Source organism: Melanerpes formicivorus, unplaced genomic scaffold (assembly GCF_026170545.1).
Source record: "Melanerpes formicivorus ecotype bairdi unplaced genomic scaffold, bMelFor1.0.p_v2 SCAF_18, whole genome shotgun sequence".
In the NCBI taxonomy this organism is placed as follows: Eukaryota; Metazoa; Chordata; class Aves; order Piciformes; family Picidae; genus Melanerpes; species Melanerpes formicivorus.
The window spans coordinates 10,205,319-10,229,453 of record NW_027142370.1 but is presented as its reverse complement, the minus strand read 5'-3'; the positions used below and the strand labels follow the sequence as shown (position 1 = coordinate 10,229,453).

At 48.7% G+C, this 24,135-nt stretch overlaps 1 protein-coding gene across 7 annotated transcripts in view; it reads right to left on the bottom strand.

Annotated features, from left to right (window-relative positions):
- Positions 1-24,135, bottom strand: part of FGFR3 (fibroblast growth factor receptor 3) — a 64,615-nt gene that overhangs the window by 3,773 nt on the left and 36,707 nt on the right. For 2 of the 7 annotated variants that reach the window (XM_068149572.1, XM_068149573.1), the window contains exons 6-15: positions 17,847-17,970; positions 17,227-17,417; positions 11,075-11,225; positions 5,895-6,088; positions 4,607-4,752; positions 4,392-4,513; positions 3,059-3,169; positions 2,708-2,898; positions 1,779-1,901; positions 990-1,060 (exon numbers count right to left, since the gene is read on the bottom strand). In XM_068149572.1, coding sequence (XP_068005673.1) covers positions 990-1,060; positions 1,779-1,901; positions 2,708-2,898; positions 3,059-3,169; positions 4,392-4,513; positions 4,607-4,752; positions 5,895-6,088; positions 11,075-11,225; positions 17,227-17,417; positions 17,847-17,970 — 1,424 coding nt within the window. Of the gene's footprint in view, positions 1-989; positions 1,061-1,778; positions 1,902-2,707; positions 2,899-3,058; positions 3,170-4,391; positions 4,514-4,606; positions 4,756-5,894; positions 6,089-9,700; positions 9,846-11,074; positions 11,226-17,226; positions 17,418-17,846; positions 17,971-24,135 lie in introns of all 7 variants that reach the window. The other 5 variants (XM_068149574.1, XM_068149575.1, XM_068149576.1 and 2 more) reach the window with 5 other exon arrangements.

The window sequence follows — 24,135 nt, the reverse complement described above, 5'->3', positions numbered from 1 at the left end:
TATTTGTGGGATATTCTCTGATCAACTCAACTAACACATAGAATCAGAGAATCAATAAGCTTGGAAAAGACCTCAAAGATCTTCAAGTCCAACCTATCACCCAACACCTCATGACTAATAAACCATGGCACCAAGTGCCACGTTCAATCCCCTCTTGAACACCTCCAGGGATGGGGACTCCACCTCCTCCCTGGGCAGCACATTCCAAGGGCTAACAACTCTCTCTGGGAAGAACTTTCTCCTCACCTCCAGCCTAAACTTCCTCTGGTGCAGCTTGAGACTGTGGGCCACACAGAACATGCCAAGCTCCTACCCAGCTGAGGTGTAACTGTCTGGGGCAGAGTGTGGAGGAAGCTGAGGGTCATTTATCTCTATTCTTTTTTTTTGCATGGTGGTTTTTGGTGGGGTTTTTTTGGGTGGGACACTGCAGGATGAAATCACCTCCTCTATCAACTGGACAAGAAATCAGATTCCAAAAATTTTTCACTAGCCCACTAGAAATCCAGGCAAGTTGTGGATGCCCTCTCCCTACAAGTGTTAAAAGCCAAGCTGGATGGGGCCTTGAGCAACCTGGTCAGTAGGAGGTGTGGCTGCCCATTGGCAGGGGAGTTGGAGCTAGATGATCTTGAAGGTTCCTTCCAACCCAAGCCATCCCAGGAGTCTATGATTTTGTGGTGTTTGGATGAAAGCAATGAGATAACGGCAAAACAAAGCCACGTGTGCAAAGCTGCAGCTTGGAACTGGTGAACTAAATGATCTTGAAGGTCCCTTCCAACCCAGCCCACTCTAGGATTCTATGATCCTCAGATGAAAGCAAGAAGATAACAGTAAAACAAAAACCAGATGTGCTAAGCTGCAGCTTGGAACCGATTCCTTTGCCTTTGCAACCCCAGGAGCTCCAGATGTTTTGTCTTTGGGATGCTACAACAGGCATGGATTTGACTCTCATTTTATTGCTGTTCAAAGAGTGGGTATTGGGATTTGCTTACACATCGCTCTGGTGAGTGTAGACCCGGTCAAACAAGGCTTCTGGAGCCATCCATTTCACAGGCAGCCGACCCTGTAATTAGGAAGACAATGGGAACATCCCATCAGCATATTCCCCCAGCCACCACGGCACCATCTGAATCTTCTTTTCTAATCCAGTTTTCATTACCAACCACATCTGCCTTCCCGGTCACTGCCCAAAGCAGCAGTGGCCACACATAAACAGATTAGAGGATTTGATCCCTGGATCTTCACTGACAGGCCTGGAGTGAAGGCTTCTCTGCAGAGGGTTCTGTTTCATTGCCAAGGCAGCTTTAACCTCTCAGAGCATCTAAATCTCTGCATGGGAACAGCATCCCCTGCTCAGAAATGCAGCAAACAACACTTCCCAGCTCTTAGGTTGGAAGAAGAAGTTTGATTCCTAGATCCAAACCTGGTTTAGATTTGAAGGGACAGATTTGTTGTGGTAGGGTGGGAGGGAACGAATTGAAGCTGGAAGAGAGGAGATTTAGACTGGAGATCAAGAAGAAATTTACAGTGAGAGTGGTGAGACATTGGAGCACACCTCACAACCAACTGTGAGCAGCCACAGTATCCCTCAGGAAGACAAGGGGTAGTGGGTGGACTTCTGGGACCAGCCTGTCTCCAGTGCCTCATGAGGTGAGACCACCAGATTTCTTCCTCCTAAGCCCTTCTAGAAAGGGAGCTGTGGCACAGGGGCCACTTGCTGCAGGGATGACTGAGTTCCCTGGCAGGAGGAGACCTGCAGCCCTTGGCAGCTCCATACTCACATTGGTGGTTTTCTTGTAGTAGTCGATGTTGTGAACGTCCCTGGCGAGGCCAAAATCAGCGATTTTCATCACGTTGTCCTCAGTGACCAGCACGTTCCTGGCTGCCAAGTCACGGTGGATGCACTGTGGAAGGTGAGGAAGGCAAGAAACAAGAGCTGGTTAGCTGCTCACGCCCAGGACGAGCAGAACTGGGTGGTTTATGAGCTGCCCTTGCACTGACTCCCAAGCTCATAAAGCTCCTCACGTTCTGTGTCACTGCCCCATCACGCGGGCAGCACCCCATCCCTGACACAGCCACAGGTTCTTTTCTCCCCTAGAGGGATGGCACAGATCAGAAAGCCAACCCTCCTCTTCTGTCAGTGCCTGCTGGGTGTGAAGCTGTCTCTCTGCCCTGTTTCTCCAAGAAGAGGAGTGTGGGATGATGATCAGAAGATGACGATCAGAGGGCTGGAGCATGTCCCCTATGGGGACAGGCTGAGAGAGCTGGGGCTGTTCAGTCTGGAGACTTTTGAGCAGCCTTCCAGTGCCTGAAGGGGGCTGCAGGAGAGCTGGACTTTTTACAAAGGCTTACAGTGATAGGATGAGAGGGAATGGATTGAAGCCTGAGGAGAGGAGATTTAGACTGGAATTGGAAGACATTCTTTCCAGTGTGGGTGGGGAGACACTGGTACTGCTGGTGTTGGGTTGATGGTTGGACTTGATGATCTTAAAGGTCTTCTCCAACCAAAACAATTTTGTGATTCTTTAACTTCTTCATGTAGCTGAAGCCTCCTGCAAAGAACCCAGGATACTTTGCACTGAAAACTCTGCTCTCCAGAAAGCTTCTGCCTGAAACACTTTGCTTGAAGTTGCCCTGCACACACCCAGCACTTCAACGCCTTGGCACACAGGGGGCTAATCATTCTACCAGATGAGCTTTCTCAACTCACTTTCTGAGATGCCAGGTACTCCATGCCACGGGCCACCTGGTAGGCACAGGAAACCAGGTCTTTAAATGTCAGCTGCTCCTCGGGCAGCTTGCAGGTGTCAAAGGAGTAGTCCATGCCAGGTGGGCGACGTGCCCTGAGGTATTCCCGCAAGTTCCCCTTGGATGCGTATTCCACCAACACGTAGAGCGGTCCTGCAAGGAAGAGAACATCAGCATCCAGTGGGGGAACAGCTGCCCACTCAAATCTCACCTGTGAGACCTTCTGGGCAGCCAGTGAGCCGAGCCCACAGAAGGACCAGTCAAACCTGCACCTCCCAAAGCTCTGGGAGCACCAGGCTGCTTTGCTACCTACCGTCCTGCGTGCAGGCACCGAGCAGGTTGATGATGTTTTTATGCTTCCCAATCATTTTCATCATCTCCATCTCAGAGACCAGGTCAGAAAGGTCCTTGTCTGTGGCATCATCTGCAGAAAGGAAGAAAGGAAAGCAAAAAACCCAGTGTCAGGAAGAAAATGAAGTGTTTGGCTGCGTAGCCATGTGGGGCTTTGATGGGGAAACTGCTCAAAATCTGGCAGGATTTTGGAGTTTATTCTACTTTGGGAAGAAGAATCAAAATAAACCCAAGCCTATTACCACCAAAGAACACAAAAACCCCCAAAACTGAACACATTAAATAAATGGAGAGAAATATTCATATTGGAAACCAAGAAACCTTTTCATCTTCTCTTTCACCCTGAAGTATGAATTAAAGAAAGTCAGCTTTGACACCAGGGATCATTTGGGTTTTCTGACTGTTTCCCTCCCTTGTCCCCAGGGTCAAAGACTTAAGGAGTTAAGGCCAGAGCTGGAGAGGGGCTACAGGAAGGAATCCATTTGTTTTGCATGGAAAGCTACAATTTTTCTACAAAACTAGAACTATTTTTTCTCCCAAAGTAGAAAAAAATTGAGGGAAAACCTCCCCAGATGAATGCTTTGGTTTGGAGAGATGGAAACGGTCCTGCTTCCAAAACCAACTTCACAGTGGGCTGAAGGAAAAGGAACTGAAGTGAATCCTTTGCTGATAAGAAATGTCAGTTTTCTTTTTTAAAGGTGTCACCCCCCCCCCCCAGGTAACCTAACCCCAGGCTGCTCAAGGCTGCAGCATCTGCCCTGCTTGCTCCAGCTGAACTCCCCGGGGGGATTTTTGTCTGTGGAAGGATGAGAAATGAAGACTCATCCAGAGGTGCCCGTTGCTGGCCTCCCTTTAATGTCTCAGGAGTTTGGGATCAAGTTTCTTCAATGAAGAAACTCCTCGAGAAGGTGCCTGGGAACTGAGTTTCTTCAGGAGTGAGCAGATATGGGAGTGAGGAGATTTGGGAGGAGTAAGGAGTGAGCAGATTTGGGAGGAGTAAGGAGTGAGCTGATTCACGGAGCTGGCTCAAAGTGAAGGGGGTTCCCCTTCTTCTCAGGGATGTTATTACTCCTTGGCAGGGAACCTGGTTAATTCCCAGGCCCTCTTCCTGCTGGGATCTGCACTTTCAGGTGCTCTCCAAGGAGCCAGCCCTCAGCCCCAGGCTCTGTGTGCCAAGGGGCAGGAAGGCTGCTCTCGCTTTCTTCTTTTCTGTTTGTCTGAAAGACTTTCAAGAGAGGGAGGTGGAGGACACCCCAGAGCAGTACCTTGTTCTGCCTTCCCTGCACTACTCATACCTTTTAACATCTTGACAGCCACCGTGATGGCCTTGTTTGGCTTGTCCTTATCAATCCCAATGGCTTCTGCCATCACCACTTGGCCAAAACAGCCCTCGCCGAGCGGCTTCCCCAGGGTCAGGCTGGAGGGAGGGAAGAAGGAGGTGTGTTAGTGGGCACCGGGGGTAGCAACAGCACCAGCGGGCAGGGGGACCCTAAGCCGTTGGCTGACTGACCGAGAGCGTGCCAGTTCCCACTTGGGGTCTGGGGGTAGCTCCAGCTCGGAGACGTTGGCCAGCATGGGCCCATCGCTGGAGGAGAGCCTGGTGATCCGCACCAGGGGCGTGTTGGAATTCATGGAAGAGTTGGACTCCAGCGACACCTGCTTGGGTAGAGCAAACGGAGTGTTATTGCCAACTGTATTCCTCAGGAAGGTGGTGCCTGAGGTGGAGCACTGCAAGGGTTTGGACTATTCTGTGCCTGCTGACAACCTTCTGGCAATTTCTGCATGGGAAATCACGGAATCCCAGAATGGTTTGGGTTGGGAGGGACCTTGAAGATCATCCAGTTCCAACCCCCTTGCTGTGAGCAGGGACACCTCGCACTAGACCAGGCTGCTTAAGGCCTCATCCAACCTGGCCTTGAACACCTCCAGGGAGGGGGCATCCACAACCTCCCTGCACAACCTGTTCCAGTGTCTCCCCACCCTCACTGTCAAGAAATTATTTCTAACGCCTCGTCTAAATCCCTCTTCACCCTCCACCTCTCCCTCCATCCTTGCAAAACTGCGCTCATCTAGGCTCATAGCGGGTTTTTAGCTGGTGGAAAAGTGGGACAGGTCAGGCAGTGCCCTCCAGCTGGCAGGAGGTGCAATCTGTTCATTCACTCTGTGTGCATCTCCACACAATGTACAGGATATGGGGTGACTTCTTGTGCCCTGGCACTGCAAATGCTTCCCATCAGCTTGCACCAAAGCCATGAAAGCTGTCACTACATGGTTCTACACGGTGCCTTTTGATCTCTGCAATTACCCACAGCAGAGCTTCTCCAACTGCATGGAGAAAAAGGACCCTCTCCCATCTCTGTGAGAGCTGGTTTGGGGGTTCACCAGTGACCACTGTGAAAGCAGGAACAAGCATAACTAAACGTGCTCCTGCTTCCCAAAGAAATCCCTGCTCCACCAGGGAGCCTGGACTAATCTGTCCCTCTGCAAGATGTGCTTGCTGTGGCACCCACAGCTGCACTGCCAGCCCCTCTTGGACAAGGGTGACAGAAACATGGCTGCTTGGGAGCTGCTCATGAACCAGACTCAGCTGCCACCAGCTACTGCTCCACTTGAATAGCAGTGAACAAAAGAGGTTAAACTCTCAGGCTGCAGCCAGCTTCTGTCCCTCTTGGACAATGCTTTTTCTGGTAGAGCTTCTCACCTGGAGAGAAAATTTCAAGGAAGGGGCAAAAAAACCCAACCCCCAACCAACCAAAGGGATGCCCATAGAGGGGAGTAGGAATCTTGTATCTACTTTCTGTTACCTGTCTCTTGAGTGGGAATTTGGAGACTTTCTGTACAGTGGGGGTGTTGATGGCTTTTTTGTTTGGTGTTTTCATCCTGCAGACAAACACAGCAGCCACCACCATGACGAAGAGAACAAAGCCAGTGCCATAGCTGAGGACGCCAGCGTACACTGAGCCCGAGTCATCCATCTCCAGGAGCTCCTCTGCTGCAAGGTGACAAGAGGGAGCAGTCAGGGCAGGGTGGGCAGCTGCCCACACACAGCTACACAAATGCAGCACAAAGAATTTGGGGAGGACTTGCTCTTCTACACCACCTTCAGTGAGGGGACTCTCCTAGGCTAGTGGTTTTCCACCTGTGGTTGTAGCTCTAATACTTGGCTTGCCTTTGGTGGGCTAACTTTACTGCCCCTGGTTGAACCATGGGGTTTCTAACAGCCTTCAGCCCACAGGTTGAAAACCACTGCTCCAGGCTGAAGGAATCTTCACCTGTCTGTGATGTTCCTCTGACCCAGATCTTGCTTTCCATGCACATCCCCACTACCTAGGTGGATGTCTCAGATGTGCAAAGGCTGCAGGACTGGGGTTTGCTGCACTTGGCTGATTTGGCTTCTCCAGCAAAGAATTCCACCAGACCAGTGCCTGCCTTGAGGGACCAAGGGGCTTGAAGGGCACCCAGGAGTAAGACATCAGTCAGAGGAAAAGCCTCATGAGAACAATTTGTGTAATTATGGTTTATGAAAAGCTAGTTTTGCTGGGAAGGGGCTGGAAGGTCTGGCCCAGAGAGGTGGCTGAGCCAGAAGGGTGATGGCATGAGACCATCAGCAGTGGCTACCTGCTAGCCAGATGCCTTGGGAACCAGCTGTGTTTCTCCCCTTGTTCCTTTCAGGACAGGCACATAGACCTGAGGAAGGAGCCATGGTGGGACTGGTTTTCTGTCCCCCAGAGGTGTGCTGGCATCAGAGGAACAGTCATCAGTGGGCAACTTTATAGTGAAGTCATGCTGGTGTGGTGACTCACAGATGGCTCATGTCCATCACTGCTGCCTCAAAGCAGCACCTCCAGCCAGCAGCAGGAGCTTTCCCCTGGCAGCAGCAGGCTCCACATCGGGTCTTTAGTGACTCTTTCCAGAGGGACATGGGGCAAGGGTGACACTGGAGGGCTCCCAATCTCCTCCTGTGAGGAGGGGTTACCAGATCTCCCAGGACCAAGCACTATGGCTGGTGGCACAGCTCTGCTGCTTTGGCTCACACCGTCCTGCCCTCTGCTCCATGTCTCTCCTCCCGGGGTGTGGGCAGGGCTCTACAAGCAGAGGTTCCCCAGGTGTGCTGTGTCCTCTCTGTGGGGAGGGCTTGAGGACCTGCTGCTGCACAGATGGTTGTCCTTCACTGCATCTGACTTCAAGATAAAGTTTCACTTCAGGGTTTTTTTTGGTGGGTTTTCTCCTGCTTTTCCCTTGTTTGAGTAAGAGGAGAAGAGTTCATACATTGTGAAAACAAGACTCAGGTGAGACAGCATCAGGAGACTCTCAAAACAACACAAATGCTCATCTTCTAACCAAAGCCAACCATTTCTCATCCAGTGGATGGCAGAAGCAGGAACAGAGTCAGATCAGCTATTACAGAGCTGGCAAATGAACAGAGAAAAGACCAGCAGATCCCACCAGCAGCAGGGTCAGGCATGGAGAAGACCTTCTAGAGCCCCAGTAGAAGCAATTACACCCATATCACCCCCACAGAGAAAGTCAGGATTAGAAATGCCGAAGTTTCCAGTTCCTGAACACATCCTGAGATAGATGTGTTGTGAGATGGACCCAAATGGGGCCTGGGACTGAGTGATCCCAAGTGGAGTGGGTAAGATTTTGGGTGCCCTTTCAGTGAGGGTCTACTGAACGTACTCCAGCTGTGTTCCTGCACCCTCTGCAAGGCACAGCACCCAGGAGGTTTAATGTGAACATTGCTGGTGCTTTGCCCCACAGCTGGAGATAGATCCTGCAGGTGAAGGGCCAGCACAGCCTCATTGTCCTCTTTTGGAAAGCAGACCCCTCTGTTGCATATTCTGAGCTGACTCCATTGTCAGTGAGAGCTTTGAATGTCAAATAACCACAAAATTGAGGTCACTCTGGCCTCTGCTTTCAAGCCCACTGCAGCTTTCAGAGATTCCAGCTGGAGCAGGCAGCATGCAATGCCCCTGGGAGCCAGAGCTCTTGGGCTCTCTCTACAGATGACTCTCCTCGACCTTCTGTTGGAGATGGCTATCTTGACCTGTTCATGCATGAAGTGGAAATAATGCTCCAGGCAGGGAGGGGTGTGCTCACATCAACCACTTCTGCATCTAATTTTAGGTTAAGACATGAGGCTAGACAGAAAAGTTCCTCCATAAGATGATCTACAGTCCATGGCCAATTTAGATGCCCTGAAGCATCTGGTGGGGAGGTTTCATAGAATCTTAGAATGGCTTGAGTTGGAAGGGACCTTAAAGATCATTCAGTTCCAACCCCTGCCATAGGCAGGGACACCTCCCACTAGACCAGCTTGCTCACAGCCTCATCCAGCCTGGTCTTACACAATTCCAGGGCTGAGACTTCTACAACTTCTTGGGGCCAACCTGTGCCAGTGCTTCATCACCCTCATAGTAAAGAACTGTTTCCTACTGTCCAATCTAAATCTACCCTGCTCTACTTTAAAAACATTGCCCCTGATGCTTTTTCCTTCTCCCTCTGGCTGTTTAAGAAGAAAAAGTCCTAATCTTGTCACTCAGTCTCCCAACAAAGAGGCTGTGAACACCTCCTTGTTATCTAGATCACAGAATGTTAGGGGTTGGATGGGACCACTGTAGATCATCGAGTCCAACCCCCCTGCCAAGGCAGGTTCACCTAGAGAAGGTCGCACAGGAATGCATCCAGATGGGTTTGGAATGTCTCCAGAGATGGAGACTCCACAACCTCTCTGGGCAGCCTGCTTCAGGGCTCTGTCACCCTTCAGTTAAAGAAGTTCCTCCTCATGTTAATATGGAACCTTTTATGTTCAAGTTTATGCCCACTACCCCTTGCCCTGTCACTGGGTACCACTGAACAAAACCTGGTTCCATCCTCCTGCCACCCATCCTTTAATTATTGATCACCATTGATGAGATCCCCCTGGAGTCTGCTATTCTCCAGGCTAAAAAGCCCCAATTCTCTCAGCCTTTCCTACATCACAAAGATGTTCCAGTCCCCTCAGCCTCCTTGTAGCCCTTAGCTGTACCTTCTCCAGCAAGTCCCTGTCCTTCTTGCACTGAGGAGCTCAGGCCTGGACACAACACTCGAGATGTGGGTAGAGTGGAGGAGGGAGGAGAACATCCCTTGACCTGCTTGCTGCAAAATGACACCGGGCATTTAAAGATGCTGGGCATTTAAAGACACCAGGCATCTAAAGATGCTGGGCACTTAAAGATGCCAGGCATTTAAAGACACTAGGCATTTAAAGATGCTGGGCATTTAAAGACACCAGGCATCTAAAGATGCTGGGCACTTAAAGATGCCAGGCATTTAAAGACACTAGGCATTTAAAGATGCCGAGCATTTAAAGACACCAGGCATTTAAACCAGGAGCTGCAGTGCAAAAAGTCTCAGCTGTGAATATGCACCAGAGGTCTTCTGCTGGGTGGCTTTCCCAGCAGCACAGCAAACTTCTCCTCGGAGAACGGGCTGCCTTCCAAAACCAAGGGGTGGTCTGCAGGAACTTGGCATTTCTAAAGCAAAACGTGGAGAAAAACCCTGGAGGAGGAGAGAAGGGCAGGCAGGAAGGCAGGAAGGAAGAGGCCAGCAGAGGAGGAAATACCTGGTAGCACCGTCAGCCAAGCAGAGTGATGGGAGAACCCAATAGAATTCCCTGCGAGACAAGTATACTCCCCAGCATCCTCAAAAGTTACATTGCGCAAGTACAGAATCTCTAGCTCCTTATCCGTGGTGTTAACACCTGCCGTCTAGGGGGAGAAAAAAACACATACAGAAAGAGGGGAAAAACAGAGAGTAAGCCACATTCCCAGCAAGGGTGAAGACACCACAGGCAAATTTTCTCAAAGAGCAGATTAAGGAAAAAAAAAAAAAACAACACAAGAAAGGTGGTTTGGTTTGGTTTGGTTTGGTTTGGTTTGGATTGGTTTCCAATGGCCCAGCGTCCACACTGATTTATGCATTTCCCCTCTGCAACCTGTAGTCAAAAGCACACAAAAATAAAAGAGGTAACAAAAAAAAAAAAAGTATAAAATAAAATAGGGTCCCTTCACCAGGTTCTTACTCTGTCCCACTAGAGAAGCATGCAAGGCAAAGCATCCAGCTGAAAAATTGCCCCCACAATATGACTGACTTGGGGTTAGTAGGGTGAGTAGGAGGGGGTGGGGGAAAGAAGGAAGGAAAGGGAAGGCAGGGAGAGAGGAGAAAGGAAGGGGGGATGTAGTGGGGAAGGAGTCAAGTGCTGATCAGAGGAATGGATACAAACATTTTGGTTCATTAATTCTTCAAATAAACAGAGAATCTGAGATTTTTAATGTGTTATTTTTTTGCCCCCCCTCCAGTGCACCACATATTGATACAGAGGCTGGGAACAAGAAGGTAACCAGAGGGAACCTTCCTGCAGCGGCATCGAGCAGCCAAGTCCTCCACGCTGGGGTCAAACCCCAGGAGATTGCTGTTGCTCTTTGACACTTTTGCAACGCTGATGGTTATTTCTCCATCACTGCCCCACAGGACAGGTATCTAATGCACTGATCACATCACTTTTTTTTTGGGGGGGGGATGGGTGGGTAAAAACACTGAACCAGTTTGGTTGAAGGTCAGCAGGTCCGTTCTCAGCACTCAATCGTCAGGGAAGGGAAAGGAAGGAAAGCAGGAAGAGTTGGGAGCAAAACGTTGCCCAGTCATTTTATTGTGGGAATTTTTCCATGGCAATTGCTGTAAAGGCATTTTACATTCTTGTGGAAGGAATAATAATAATTAAGACCAAAAAAAAGAGAAGTATTATAAATTAATAATAAGAGTTTAAAAAAAATCATGAAATCAGCAAGGAAATAGAATAAAGCCATTCAGCCATGTCAGTTGACAGCGTAGAATACAAAATGAAGAGTCATGTTTAATCACTAAGCTGCTTAAAAAATGTTATGATATAGCTCATTCTTGCAGTTGCCAGGGCCTTGGGACAGAGTCTGTGGTTTACCTGGTTTTGGTTTGCGAATGTGGAGCCAAAATGGTTTTTCGGCTATGCCTACGAAATTGTTGGCTCTACACAGATATTCTCCTTCATCTTGTTCTGTCACATTGAACAGATTTAGGTTAGCATCGGCTTCAGCGTTTTTACTGATCCAAGACTGCAGGAATAGACAGAAACCTGAACTTCAGTAAACCAAGCAATACCTCCGTGCACCTACATCCCCTAGGACTGGCCGCTCAGGGCTCTGTGGCTTTTGGGCTGTGGCAACATCCCCCAGCTCACCCTGTGGTGAGACCTGACCCAGGAGCTGGCTGGAGAAGAGAAGTTGCATTCGGCCCCCAAGCCACGTGGCAGGTGAACACCCTTCCCCTCACACACACACCATTTGTCCTTTAAAAATAGACCCATCTTCTTCATCTTCCCACTTAGCTGTGGGCATCTGCCCCACTTCAAAACCTTTTATGTTACTCATACAGAAGCACAGAATCATAGAATTGTTTTGGTTGGAAGAGGCCTTACAGATTATGGAGCACAACCTTCAACCTTAAGACCACCATGGCCATTAAACCATGTCCCCAAGCGCCACATCCACATGTTTCTTGAACCCCTCCAAGGCCTCAACCAACCTGGCCTTGAACACCCCCAGGGAGGAGGCATCCACAACCTCCCTGGGCAACCTGTTCCAATGTCTCAGCACCCTCACTGGAAAGAATTTCTTCCTAATCTCCAGTCCAAATCTCCCCTCTCCCAGCTCAAAGCCATTCCCCCTCACCCTATCACTACAAGCCCGTCCTGTTTCTCCATCTGACAGCAGGCGCAGGCTCTACAGCTTCTTCAGGGCTCTGCAGACAGGAGCAGCAGGGAAAGGGCTGGAGCAGGGATTTGTGTTTGCAGCCCTGCTCAGCAAATGCTGTTTCAATTATCAGATTCCAAAATAGAATTTGGAAACAAAATACAAGCAGTGGCGGTTTGAGACTCGCTGCTGACTTTGCCTTTCAGAAATTAGCTGTAATTTTTTCCACTGCTTATAGGAGCCTCTTCTTTACTAAATAAAGTGGTGCACACAAATCACACAAACTTCAGGCTCTTAAGCAAGGGATTTTGTATCTCCCATTCCACAACAACACATCAGTTGGGTCCCTAAACAGTTGGTTTTATTTGGGTTGAAAACACTCGACTCTTTTGGGTGGCCTCAGGAGTAGCCTAGGGAAAGGCTAGGTAAAAAAAAAAACCCTCACCCAAACCAACAGTTTCAGTTCTGGAAATAAAATTGCTCTTCTCATTTTTGGTCTTACCCCCCCTCTCCCCCCCCAGCTCAGTCTGGATGCCTTTGATTTCAAGGTCTGATCCTGCCAACGTGACTTGTGGCCCATTAAACCATCAGGGCTGACAGATATGATGGGTTATCAGGAACCGAACTTGGCGGGGGGGGGGGCATCAGAAAGGAGCCCCAGTGTCCATGGCTGATGACAAACACCACTGGTTTTGACCTGATCTCATCTCTAAAGCTTACATCCTGGCAAGTTTGCCTGCTCTGGCTAGCAGGGAACGTGCCTGCCTGCTATTGCTGCCTTGTTTATAACGAAACTGGGCACGTTTCAATGCAGAAAGCACAATTTAGGCTTTGACAAAGCTTGGGCACAGTGTTGCCAGCCCCCCCCCAACCCCCAACTGGAATGCATTTAGTGCTCTTCTGCAAAGAAAAAAAGAGGTCTCCTTTGATCACAAATTAGCCCAGGCTTTCAGGAACTGATGCAGGTGATGGCTTGGTTTTGTTAGGCTGGTGGAAAAATGGGTTGAAAGTAGAGCATTCAATTCATCCATCTGGTCTGGGGTGGGGTTTGCCCCCCGCATTTAGATAGGAGGGGGGAGGTCCATGTGCTGGGCACCTCTCTGTCCCTCTTTCTATGAGGGAGACTGGGATAATACTCCTCCTAGATAAATCTCCCCATGGCAGGTCCTACACTCCACAGAATCTCCTGGAAGCAGGAGGGGAAGGATGGGCTGATAAAAAAGTCTTATCTCCCTGCAGGCACCAGAGCACTGGGCAGGAGATAGCCATTGCTGAAGCAGCTGTGGGCAGCAAGGGCTGTGAGCAGCCCTACCAGCACGGCCAGGATGCTGGCTCAAAGCAACAGCATAGAATCAGGGAATCCTTAAGGTTGTAAAAAAACCCTCTGAAGGTCTTCATATCCAAACACTGACCCAACACCACCATGGCCTTTAAACCATATCCTGAAGTGCCGTGTCTACGTGCTTTTTGAACACCCCCAGGGATGGTGACTCCACCACTTCCCTAGGCATCCTGTGGCATGAAGGGAACAAGTCCAACAAGTCCATGAAGCCCACTGACTGGCACCAAGATCACAGAACAACAGAATCAAAGAATCACAGACTCACAGAATCATGTTGGTTGGAAAAGACCTTTAAGATCCTCAAGTCCAACCATCAACCCAACCCCACCAGGGCCAGACAGTGAGATCATTTTATCAGATCTCCATGTTTAAAAACTAAAGCACAGGAATAAATCATAGAAACATAGAATAGTTTGGGTTAGAAGGGACCTTTAAAGGTCATCTAGCCCAATCCCCCTGCAGGGACATCTTTAACTGCATGAGGTTGCTCAGAGCCCCATCCACCCTGATCTTGAATTTTCCTCCAGGCAACCTTCCCCACCCTCATGATGAAAATTTTCTTTCTTCTATTGTGGTAGTTTTAGGCTATGCCTTTAAAATTTAGCTGCAGATTTTGAGCAGAAAAGTAGAAAAATAGAGATAAATCGCTATTGGGTGTGGAAAGGAAAACAAAGGATTATTCTAAACAAATTCATTGGATAAATGGCTGGGATAAGAGAAGCTGTGTCATCACAATTCTTCACATTTCACTTCCATTCCCATTCCTTTTTCTCCTCCTCTGATCTTGGCTATTCTGCTTTGCCTGGGAGAAGATAACACTTCTGGCTGACCTTGAGATGAGACTAACACTGCTTTCTCCCAGCTTCTCTCTCTCTCTCTTGGTGCAGGGGTGTCTGGGAGGTTTTTGGAGGGGGGTAGGGAGGTAGTGGAGCAGCTCCCCTGGTTGTTTTGACCAGGGGGATTTTGTGTTGTTTGCTAATTGTAAATATTTATATAATATTGTAAATCCTGTATAGAATAGAATAGAATTAGCCAGGTTGGAAAAGACCTCTGAGATCAACGAGCCCAACCTATCATCCAACACCATGTCATTAACTAAACCATGGCACCAAGCACCCCATCCAGTCTCTTCCTAAACACCTCCAGTGATGGTGACTCCACCACCTCCCTGGGCAGCACATTCCAATGGTCAATCTCTCTTTCTATGAAGAACTTCTTCCTAACATCCAGCCAAAAGCTCCCCTGGCATAGCTTGAGACTGTGTCCTCTTGTTCTGGTGCTGGTTGCCTGGGAGAAGAGACCAACCCCCACCTGGCTACAACCTCCCTTCAGGTTGTTGTAGACAGCAATACAGTCTCCTCTGAGCCTCCTCTTCTCCAGGCTAAGCAACCCCAGCTCCCTCAGCCTCTCCTCATAGGGCTGTGTCCAAATCCCTCCCCAGCTTGGTTGCATTGTAGAGTGCAGTTTTTGCTTGTAAATGCAGCTTCATATGCTTCTAACCGAGTTAGTCAGGCTAAAAGTTAATGCTGGGGGAAACTTCAACCCACCACATCTATTTAGTCTAAATCTCCCCTCTTTCAGTTTAAAACCATTTAAAAAATGACATTAAAAATGACATTAAACCACCCCCCAAACCAACACCAACAATCCCTGCAAAGCTGGACCTGACGCAGCTCCACAGAGAGCCGGTCCTGGAGCACAAAAGATGCATCCCCAGATGGAAAGGGCTGGGTGCCCCAGCCCTGATGCTGGTGTTACCATGATTCAAAGGCACTCCTGCTTAAGCAGCAGCAGTAAATAGACGTGTGCTGCTCCTATTCATCCCCCCCCAAAATAATCACACCAAACAAAACTTGGGCTTTCAAGCGCCTGCCCGCGCTCCCCTTCGAGGAATGCGGAGCTTTTTGCCGTCCACAGAAGAGAAGGTATTTGGCAATTCTAATGACCCAGCCACCCCAGTGCTGCTCCAACTTCATTTTCAAACCACTATTTATAGGGACTATTTATATGTTCTTTGCCACAGCAAAATGGGAGCTTGTGCTTTGGACACAAGGCGCTGCTCGCAGCGGCTCCCCGAGCTTCCCAAAAGGTAGCACTTTATCCCACGGGGACCACACACGGAGCTGGGAGACTCTACTGGATGGCATGTGACACAGCTAGCTATTCAGAGCTTGGTGCTGGGCTGTGAAACCAGGGGAGGGGATGGGGAATTCAAATATGCATAATTCAGACACGTTTTGGAGAGGCTGGGAGAAAACAGGGAGTTTTATCAAGTCGCCAGGAGCGCGTGTTGCCAATCCTGAGGAACTGGCTCCAACCATTTCTTCCAACCAATCTGTTATTTCAATCTGTGTTAATTATTTCCAGGGTCTCTGGCTTTTATTATCATGTATCTGGCTGGCTTACAGTTTTGTAGATGCTGTCTGGTAAGTGGGGTTTTGTTGGGTTTTGTTTAAGGCTTCGTACAAAGAGCAGGAGGCTGTGTGTGCAGCAGGATGTGCATGGGGACTGTCCACGCACAGGACAACCTGCAGGGCCAAAATCTGCTTGCAGTTTTAATTGCAGAGCCAGAAAAAAAAGACCAAAAAATAATAATAATCCCATTTGGCCCTATTTATTTTAATAATCACCAACACAGGATGCCTTTAATTAGTGAAAAAAAAAAACCCAACCACCAAAAAACCCCCCAAAAACACTCAGGAATGTTAAAAGTCCAATGTGTTTCTCACTCTCTGTTCTCCAGTATTTATATTCATAGATTCATAGAATGGTTTAGGTTGGAAGGGACCTTCAAGATCATCTAGTTCCAACCCCCCTGCCATGGGCAGAGACACCTCCCATTGGACCACCTTGCTCAAGGCCTCATCCAACCTGACCCTGAACACCTCCAGGGAGGGGGGCATCCACAACCTCCCTGGGCAACCTGTTCCAGTGTCTCACCACCCTCACTGTAAACCTATCTACACAGGTCGAGGGGAAACCACATCTACTGGCTTTGTTCAAGCTGGAAGTTCCCTTTGAAGAGGCATTTTAGCAAAGTAAAATCTTACTAAGTGGGTTTTTAGCTTGATATAGGGGGTAAAAAAAAAACAAATCAGACCAACCCAGGCTTTTCTGAGCCTGGAGAACAGCAATGTTCAGAAATGTTAACAGCTACAACAAGACCAACTTGGCTCTCAGGTGCTGGGAGCTCAGTGTTACTTGGTAGGTGCAGGTTGCAATGTGTTTACTTGGAAAAAGGAATGAATGTTGGTTGAGTTGGGAGCCTTTTGTTTTAATTAGCCCTGAAAATACCTCTATTGAAGCTGTAAAAACATATATATAGTAAAAAAAAGAATAGAATTTAAGAGGTTCTTCTAACCATCTTTGGGGGGTCAGATGCAATCTGACAGCTTCTCTTTCCTTGTGGCAGTGTTGTCAGAGGTGCCTCAACTCTTACAATGACTTTGCTTATCGCTGCCACTGCAGTAGATGTGTTATCTCTGGCAAACAGCAGAGTCTGGAACACCAACCTTGGGACATTTTTGCTGCACCCAGTCCAAAAAAGCAGGGTATTCCACTGTGCTTCAAGGAAAGAACAAACCCAACAGCTGCCCTTGCCTTAGCCTCGTGGTGGCTTATTTCTCTTTCTCCTTACAGATGCAAAGCAATGACACAAAACAAGACCTTGAGTTCTCCCCAAAATCACAGAATGCCAGGTTGGAAGAGACCCCAAGAATCACCTGGTCCAACTTTTATCTGGTTTAAATCATTAATAGTCTTGTAAGGGATGTGACATTGAACATCTTCTGTTGGGAGTTCCTGGCTCACAGGGCACTGCTAACCTAGGGCTTACTCCTAAACATGAAAATGATGTTTATGACCTCCAATGGCAACACCTTCATTCAGTCCTGATCTCCCCTGCCACGAGTAGGGCAGCGGGTTGGGTTTCTCTTGAGGAGCATCCCCACAGTGGAGTTGCCCACCAAGACCAAGGCACAGAAAGGATTGCCCTGAGGATGAGAAGAAGAAGTAAGTACCAACCTTCAGCACCGTGACATAGGGAGTCCCATCGGGTCCGTATTTGCTGCCGTTGACTTCCACGTGTTTCAGCCACTGGATGTGAGGCTGGGCATCGCTGTAGACCTTGCAGTGAAACTCCACATTGCTCCCTACCACCACGGTCTGGTTGGCAGGAAGCCCTGCCTGCAGGATTGGTCGGTGGGGTGACCTTTCTGAAAAGCAAGAGAGAGGGAAATCCTAATTGACCTGTCCCCCCTCCAGCAAGGATTCTCCCCTCAGCCCTTCATCTCCTGCAGCAGCAGCAGCAGAAAGGGTGCAGACTGGGATTGCTTTTGCTCAGGTGTCCTGGCCACTGCTCTTACCCAGTGCTTCTCAAAGCAGACAAGAACTATCTGGGAATGTAAGAGACATCTCAGCTCTGTCATTCCTTCTCTGGCCCCTTTGTAGGCCAAACCCAATACATTTATTGCAGATCCATGTGAGGCTGAATTGCTGGCCAAAAGGAAGCTTGTTGTTGGCTTTAGAAGAGCCATGACCCAGCACACAGGGAAAGAAACCAAGCTCCTGCTCTTCATAGCCCATTCCGTGCCTCTTTGGCATCACCACCTATCATCTGCTGAGGGAAAACAGTGAAACCTCACCTAAGACATCAAGCTGGTAGGTGTGTCTGATGTTGCCATACTTGTTCTCTACCACACAGGTGTAATTGCCTCGGTCCGATGGCACCACACTCTCCATCACCAAGCTCCACTGCTGGTGTCGCAACTAGAAGAAGAAATCAAACCATCAAGCTCGTGATCAAATACCATCACCACCAGCCCATTCACATCACTGAACAGTCAGCGAGCTTCTACACACTTGGCCAGCACGACTGGACCCCAGAGTAGGCCTGAACAGCACAAGGAGTCATTTCAAGGGTCATTTCAAAGGCTTAATGTGAGAAGGACTCCAGCACAATGGAGGAGCAGCACAGCACAAAGCAACACACTGAGGGTCTGACAGGGGCTGGTAGATGCTTCCACACTGACAGAAACAATGAACCCAGCTGACAGCTCAATGTGCCACCTCTCATTAGAACACCAGCTTCAGAAGGTGTCAGCTAATTCTGATCTGCTGGTCCCCTCTGCCACACCACTCTGGTCCAGAGGCTCTGTCAGCTGAAAAATGTTGTCTTCTCATCTGTAAACCTTCACCAACTGCTACTTCTAACACCTAAGATCATAGAATCAATAAGGTTGGAAAAGACCTCAAAGATCATCAAGTCCAACCTCTCACCCAACACCTCATGACTACTAAACCACGGCTTCAGGTGCCACATCCAAACCCCTCTTGAACACCTCCAGGGATGGTGACTCCACCACCTCCCTGGGCAGCACATTCCAATGGCTAACAACTCTCTCTGGGAAGAACTTTCTGCTCACCTCCAGCCTAAACCTCCCCTGGCACAGCTTGAGACTGTGTCCTCTTGTTCTGGTGCTGGTTGCCTGGGAGAAGAGACCAAACCCCTCCTGGCTACAACCTCCCTTCAGGTAGTTGTAGAGAGCAGTAAGGTCTCCCCTAAGCCTCCTCTTCTCCAGGCTAAACAACCCCAGCTCCCTCAGCCTCTCCAAACGATAAGCTTCTACTTCTTAGCCCAGCTATAGCATATTTTGAAGATGTGTGCTATGGAGGCAACAGGCCATGGCATCTGTTTGAACAGAAATGGGTGTCTACCACTGAGTCAGTCCCCGTAATTCCCTGTCAAAAACAGGAGAAAACATGCCCAGCCTCAAAGCTGGTCCCCAGGATCAGCCCTTCTCTTTTGGAACCAAATTTTATAGTAGTTGGTTTTCTAGATGTGGCTCATGTCCAGAGCAGCAGAAGGGAAAGCACAACCCATGTTTCCACCCCGACCTGCTGCCCTCTGAGCCCAGCTACAAGGTTTGCCTCACAGAGTCACAGAATGGGGGGGGTTGGTAGGGACCTCTGGGGATCACTGAGTCCAGCCCCACTGCGAGGGCAGGTTCTCTTAGATCAGGTCACACAGGAACACATCCAGCTGGGTTTTGAAAGTCTCCAGAGAAGGAGTCTCCACAACCTCTCCTGGCAGCCTGCTCCTGGGCTCCAGCAGCCTCACAGCAAAGAAGTTTTCCCTTAAATTCAAGTGAAACTTCCTGTGTTCCAGTTTGCTTCTAATGAGCACAAAGGGAATAATGGACATGGAAAGCCAATCTTGAGTTAACAGAGGAAGCAAATGGTATCAAAGATGCCTTCAGGACACATGGTGTATGACAGCTCTCCAATTTTGTTTTTGCATATTAATTTGATGCCTTCTGCTGCCCAGAGCAGAACATTTCAACTTTGTTAAACACTTTGAAGGTGACTCCAAGGACACAGAAGCAGGAGATGGCAATAACACTGTACTACAGAATGTTAAGAGCTGATGGAGGAGTCCAGGGTGTAACTGCTCCTGAGGTTTCTTGCTGCAGCAGGGGAACTCAGATGTGAAAGTCAGTTAACCTCTTTTGCTAGACTGCAAAACTGCATCCACATGCTTCCCTTTAAAGGGCCATGCTGCAATTAAAGCCAGAATTTTGCAGAGAGAAGGCTTCAAGTCACAGAAGCAGACAAATCAGCTGCAAGATGGGTAAGAAAAGTATCTTCAAGCTCTGAAGGTCTCTGCAGCCCTGAGAACGGCACTGCTGAGCACCCCCCTTTTCAGGCACCACTGAATACATTCCAGGGGCTGGATCATGGGAGGCTAAGCAAGTCTGAACTGCAATTTTGGTTGCTGCTGCTGGCAGGCCAGGTATGACAGCACCTTCACCCCACCCAGATGGTCCTCCATGCAGAAGCAGCATTGCACCTTTTGTAGAGCAACATCCTGCTTGGAGCATCCCTGAAACCATGCAGCAATTGTAGGGTCTGAGGAGCTCTGAGAACAGAAAGCTTGGACCTGGAGGCCACAGCTGAACATACCAGACTCTCAAGGAAGTTTCAATGCAAATGTGTGGCTGCTCAGGGGTTCATTTCCATACAGGTTTGTCTGAAGACTTCTTTTAATCCACTTTTCAGCATTGCAAAGCATTTGTGTCTGGAACCCTTAGGATCTGCTACAAGGAAATGGGGCTCCAGACACATAGATGAGTCCCTAGTTTGAGCTGCATTACAAAACCAGGTCCAAATTAGGTATTTTACTCAGAAGGCACATTCAAAGACACTTTTATGGCACTGCCAAAGAACTTCCCTTGGGCAGATTTGTGATGGAGACTTTGGACTCAGAACGGAGAGGAGAACCTGGGGGGCACAGACCCCTGAGGCTGAACTCCTTTGGAAACTCTTCTAGAAGCAATCAGATTATGGTTTAGCTTTTCATTTTTTTAGCTTGAGACTGACATCTAGATTTAAAGCAGAGTAAGAAGGGCTGCTCCTGAGTGAAGATAGCTACCACACTCCATAAAGCATTGGAAACATGAAGTGACTTAGTGCAGGCATTAATCAAGGGGCTGAGATACTGGAAATCCCTCTGGTTTATTTGGTGTTGTCATTCTTGGCTCCTTGTGAAACAAACATTTGCAGACACTCTTGGAAGCTCAGTCCCTGCTTGCCAGACTGGTATGCAAGTCAGTGCAATGGTCTGGGGAAGGGATAATCCTCTCCCTCCCCTCCCCCTCTCCATCTTCCCTTCTAGGGTCATTTAACACACAGAGGCTTACACTATTAGAGATTCCAACAGGGATTTAACCATTAATGCTCTTTGGGAAATTTCATATGAGAAGTCATATGAATTTCTTTTCTTTGCTAGTTAAGGATGAACTGTAACAAAACTAGGTTAGCCTGCACCCTTCTCTCTTGCACTCATCCTTCTCTTCTCACCGTGCAATCACATGCAATCTCCACGCCACTTCCAAGAGGCAGAAGTGGAAGAGTGGTCATTTTTCATCTGCTGGCCACAGACCTTTCACAATCAACACTGAAACTCTGCCATGCACTGAAAACAAATGAGAACATTCCCAGCTCAAGGATTTTTGGGTTAAGACCAGATCTCGGGATGAAGTAAGCCGGCCAGGCTCTGCCAGATCTTGGGTCTTGCCCATTCTTTTCAAGCTGCCTTAATCCTGTTATGAAGTTAAGTTGTAACAGGGAATTTAAATCTTAAATACATGAGATACCAAGCAGGTTTTCAAGCTCCTTTTCTGGTTCAAATCTCAGCTGATAGCTATGAATGTATTCATACTGCAGGAGACTGCCATTAGACTCCCTGCCTCCAGCCATGACCCATCAGCAAAAGCAAGCAACAAGGCAAGAAGAAGAGCAGAGAGGGAAAGATGTCTTTATATCAAGGAAGGGACAAAGAACCACACCTAGACAGATAGAGAGCTTAACCCAATCTTGCTGTAATTGGCCTGACATTGCCTTCAATAGCTCTTTTGAGCATTGGCTTGTTGCTGGAAGGTACCCCTGGAGAAACAAAGCAGAGCGGTGCCAAAGACTCGCTGCCGTGTTGCAGAGGATGAAACGTGTCAGTTTAAACTCAAGGAGAGATTAAAACCACTGGGAAGTGAGCTGGGGAATTGCTTTCAGCTTCAGATTGGCTTCTGCAAGCATAATTTAGTGCAGCTGATGGCACACAGCTTTGTGGAAAGCAACCCCAACAGTGTATGTGAGCCTGGAAACGCTTTGTGATGATCTGCAGTCAAAGATGCTGGGTGAACATTATCTGTCAAAAGGCTCTTTGCCCACAGGAGCTGCTTCCACATTTCTTTTCCATCCTTATTTCCTCTTTTCATGGAATGGCTTTGATTGGAAAAGACCTCTAAGACCATCAAGTCTGACTGTCAACACAACACCACCATGGCCATTAAACCATGTCCCCTGGTGCTGTGTCCACATGTTTCTTGAACACCTCCAGGGATGGGGATTTGTGGCACTGCCAGATTGCTCACACTACTCGTCACTGGCATTGCTACAGGGATTCAACCACCTTCCTGAGCAGCCTGTTTCAGCCTTTGAGAACCCTTTCAGTCAAGAAGTTTCTTCTAATGTCCAACCTAAACCTGCCCTGGTGCAACTTCAGGTAATGCCCTCTCCTTCTATCACCTGATAGTAGTGAGAAGAGACCAACCCCCACTGCACTGCAACCTCCTTTCAGGGAGCTGTAGAGAGCAAGGAGGTCTCCCCTCAGCCTACTTCCCTTAACTTTTCAGAAGATCCAAACCTGAGAATTTCCTCAGCCTCATCCAGGCTGGAGCAGGGACAGGACTGAGGGAGCTTCAAAGGCTTCACTGAAGCAATCACAAAAGGCTCTTTCAGGACCAGGTCTGAGCTAACAGGAAAGAAACAGCCCAGAAACTGCAGGGAGGGCAGACTTTTTTTGAATCCTTTTCTGGTTTCTGGAGCACAGCGTGCTTTGCATGCCCTTTGAGAACACTCCCAATGTGGTAGGCACCAGCACACAGCTTATTCAGTACTGATGAGGCTGCCTTCCTCAAAATCACCTTCTCTCCTGAGCAGCAGCCCAGGGCTATGCCAGGGCCGGCAGAGCACAGACCACTGCTCAGAAGTGCCCCCTGCCACACTGATTCTGTTATAAGCAGCCTCTGCCAACTTTATTCTCCCCAAATAAAATCCAAAAAGAGCCTGGCTGTGACCTCAAGGGGACAAAGTAAGAAGAAAACCAACAACATCAGAGAAGAGCTGATTTTCCTGCTGAAGCCCTGCCATAATTCGTCACAGACAGTAGCGCAGAAACTTCTGGCTAATTAAATCATCTGAGTGCAGTAGGGATTTTGGGTCCCTCAGCTCCATCCATAAACACAAGCCAGAGCATTTTCCAGAACACCTCATGGCAGAAAGCAAAGAGGGAGAAGAAAGCAGCCAAGAAGCAGATGCTATGACTCTGGCTACAAGGGAATCCAACACTTGACCAAGGGTCAGTGATTTATACCACAAGAATGTTAATGGACACCAGCACCACGGTCCAGCTCTCTGGTGAGGCCCTTCCCACACCTTCAAAGGATGCTGAGTCAGTTTTCCTTGAACCCTGGGAGCAGCTACAGCTCACTCTAACACATCTCAACACACTGGGCTGATCTCCAAAAATGAGGACACAAGTTTCTGCTCCTGCTTTCTCATCACCATCCATAAGACAACCATAAAGCCAGTCTCGTTTTCACCTGAAGACCTCTGCAGGCAAACCCAGAGGGCACTAGCCCTCAATCCAAAGGGACAGCAGCAATTTTAAACACTTTTGGTGTTGATAATTGCTAAGGCTGCAAGAAACACCCACACTGCAGGTTGAAGGAGGTTTTCCTCCCCCCTCTACTCTGCCCTGGTGAGGCCACAGCTGAAGTATTGTGTCCAGTTCTGAGGTCTCCAGTTCAGAACTACTGGAGAGAGTCCAATGGAGGCTGCAAACATGCTGAGAGGCCTGGAGCATCTCTGTGAGGAGGAAAGGCTGAGAGCCCTTGGGCTGTTTAGCCTTGAGAAGAGCAGCCTGAGAGGGGATCTGATCAATGATCAGCAAGAGCTGAAAGGTGGTGGTGGGGGGGAGACAAGAGGATGGAGCCAGGCTCTTTTCATTAGTGGTTAGAGTTAAGACAAGGGGAAATGGGCACAAAGTGGAACCCAGGAAGTTTCACTTAAATGCAAAGAAAAAACTTCTTAACTTTGAAGCTGCAGGAGCAGGCTGCCCAGAGAGATTGTGGAGTCTCCTTCTCTGGAGAGTTTCAAAGCCTGCTGGGATGTGTCCCTGTGCAATCTGACACAGTAGAACTTTTGCTAGCAGCAGGGTTGGACCAGACCTCCAGATGTTCCTTTCCAACCCCCCCCTGTTCTCTGCCTGATTGCCAGGCAGTCAGGACTGTGCCGTTACACGTCCCCATGGCAGTCACCACCAAACGCAACTTTGTACGGTCAGTAGCAAACCCCTGGTGAAAACAGAGCTCCAAA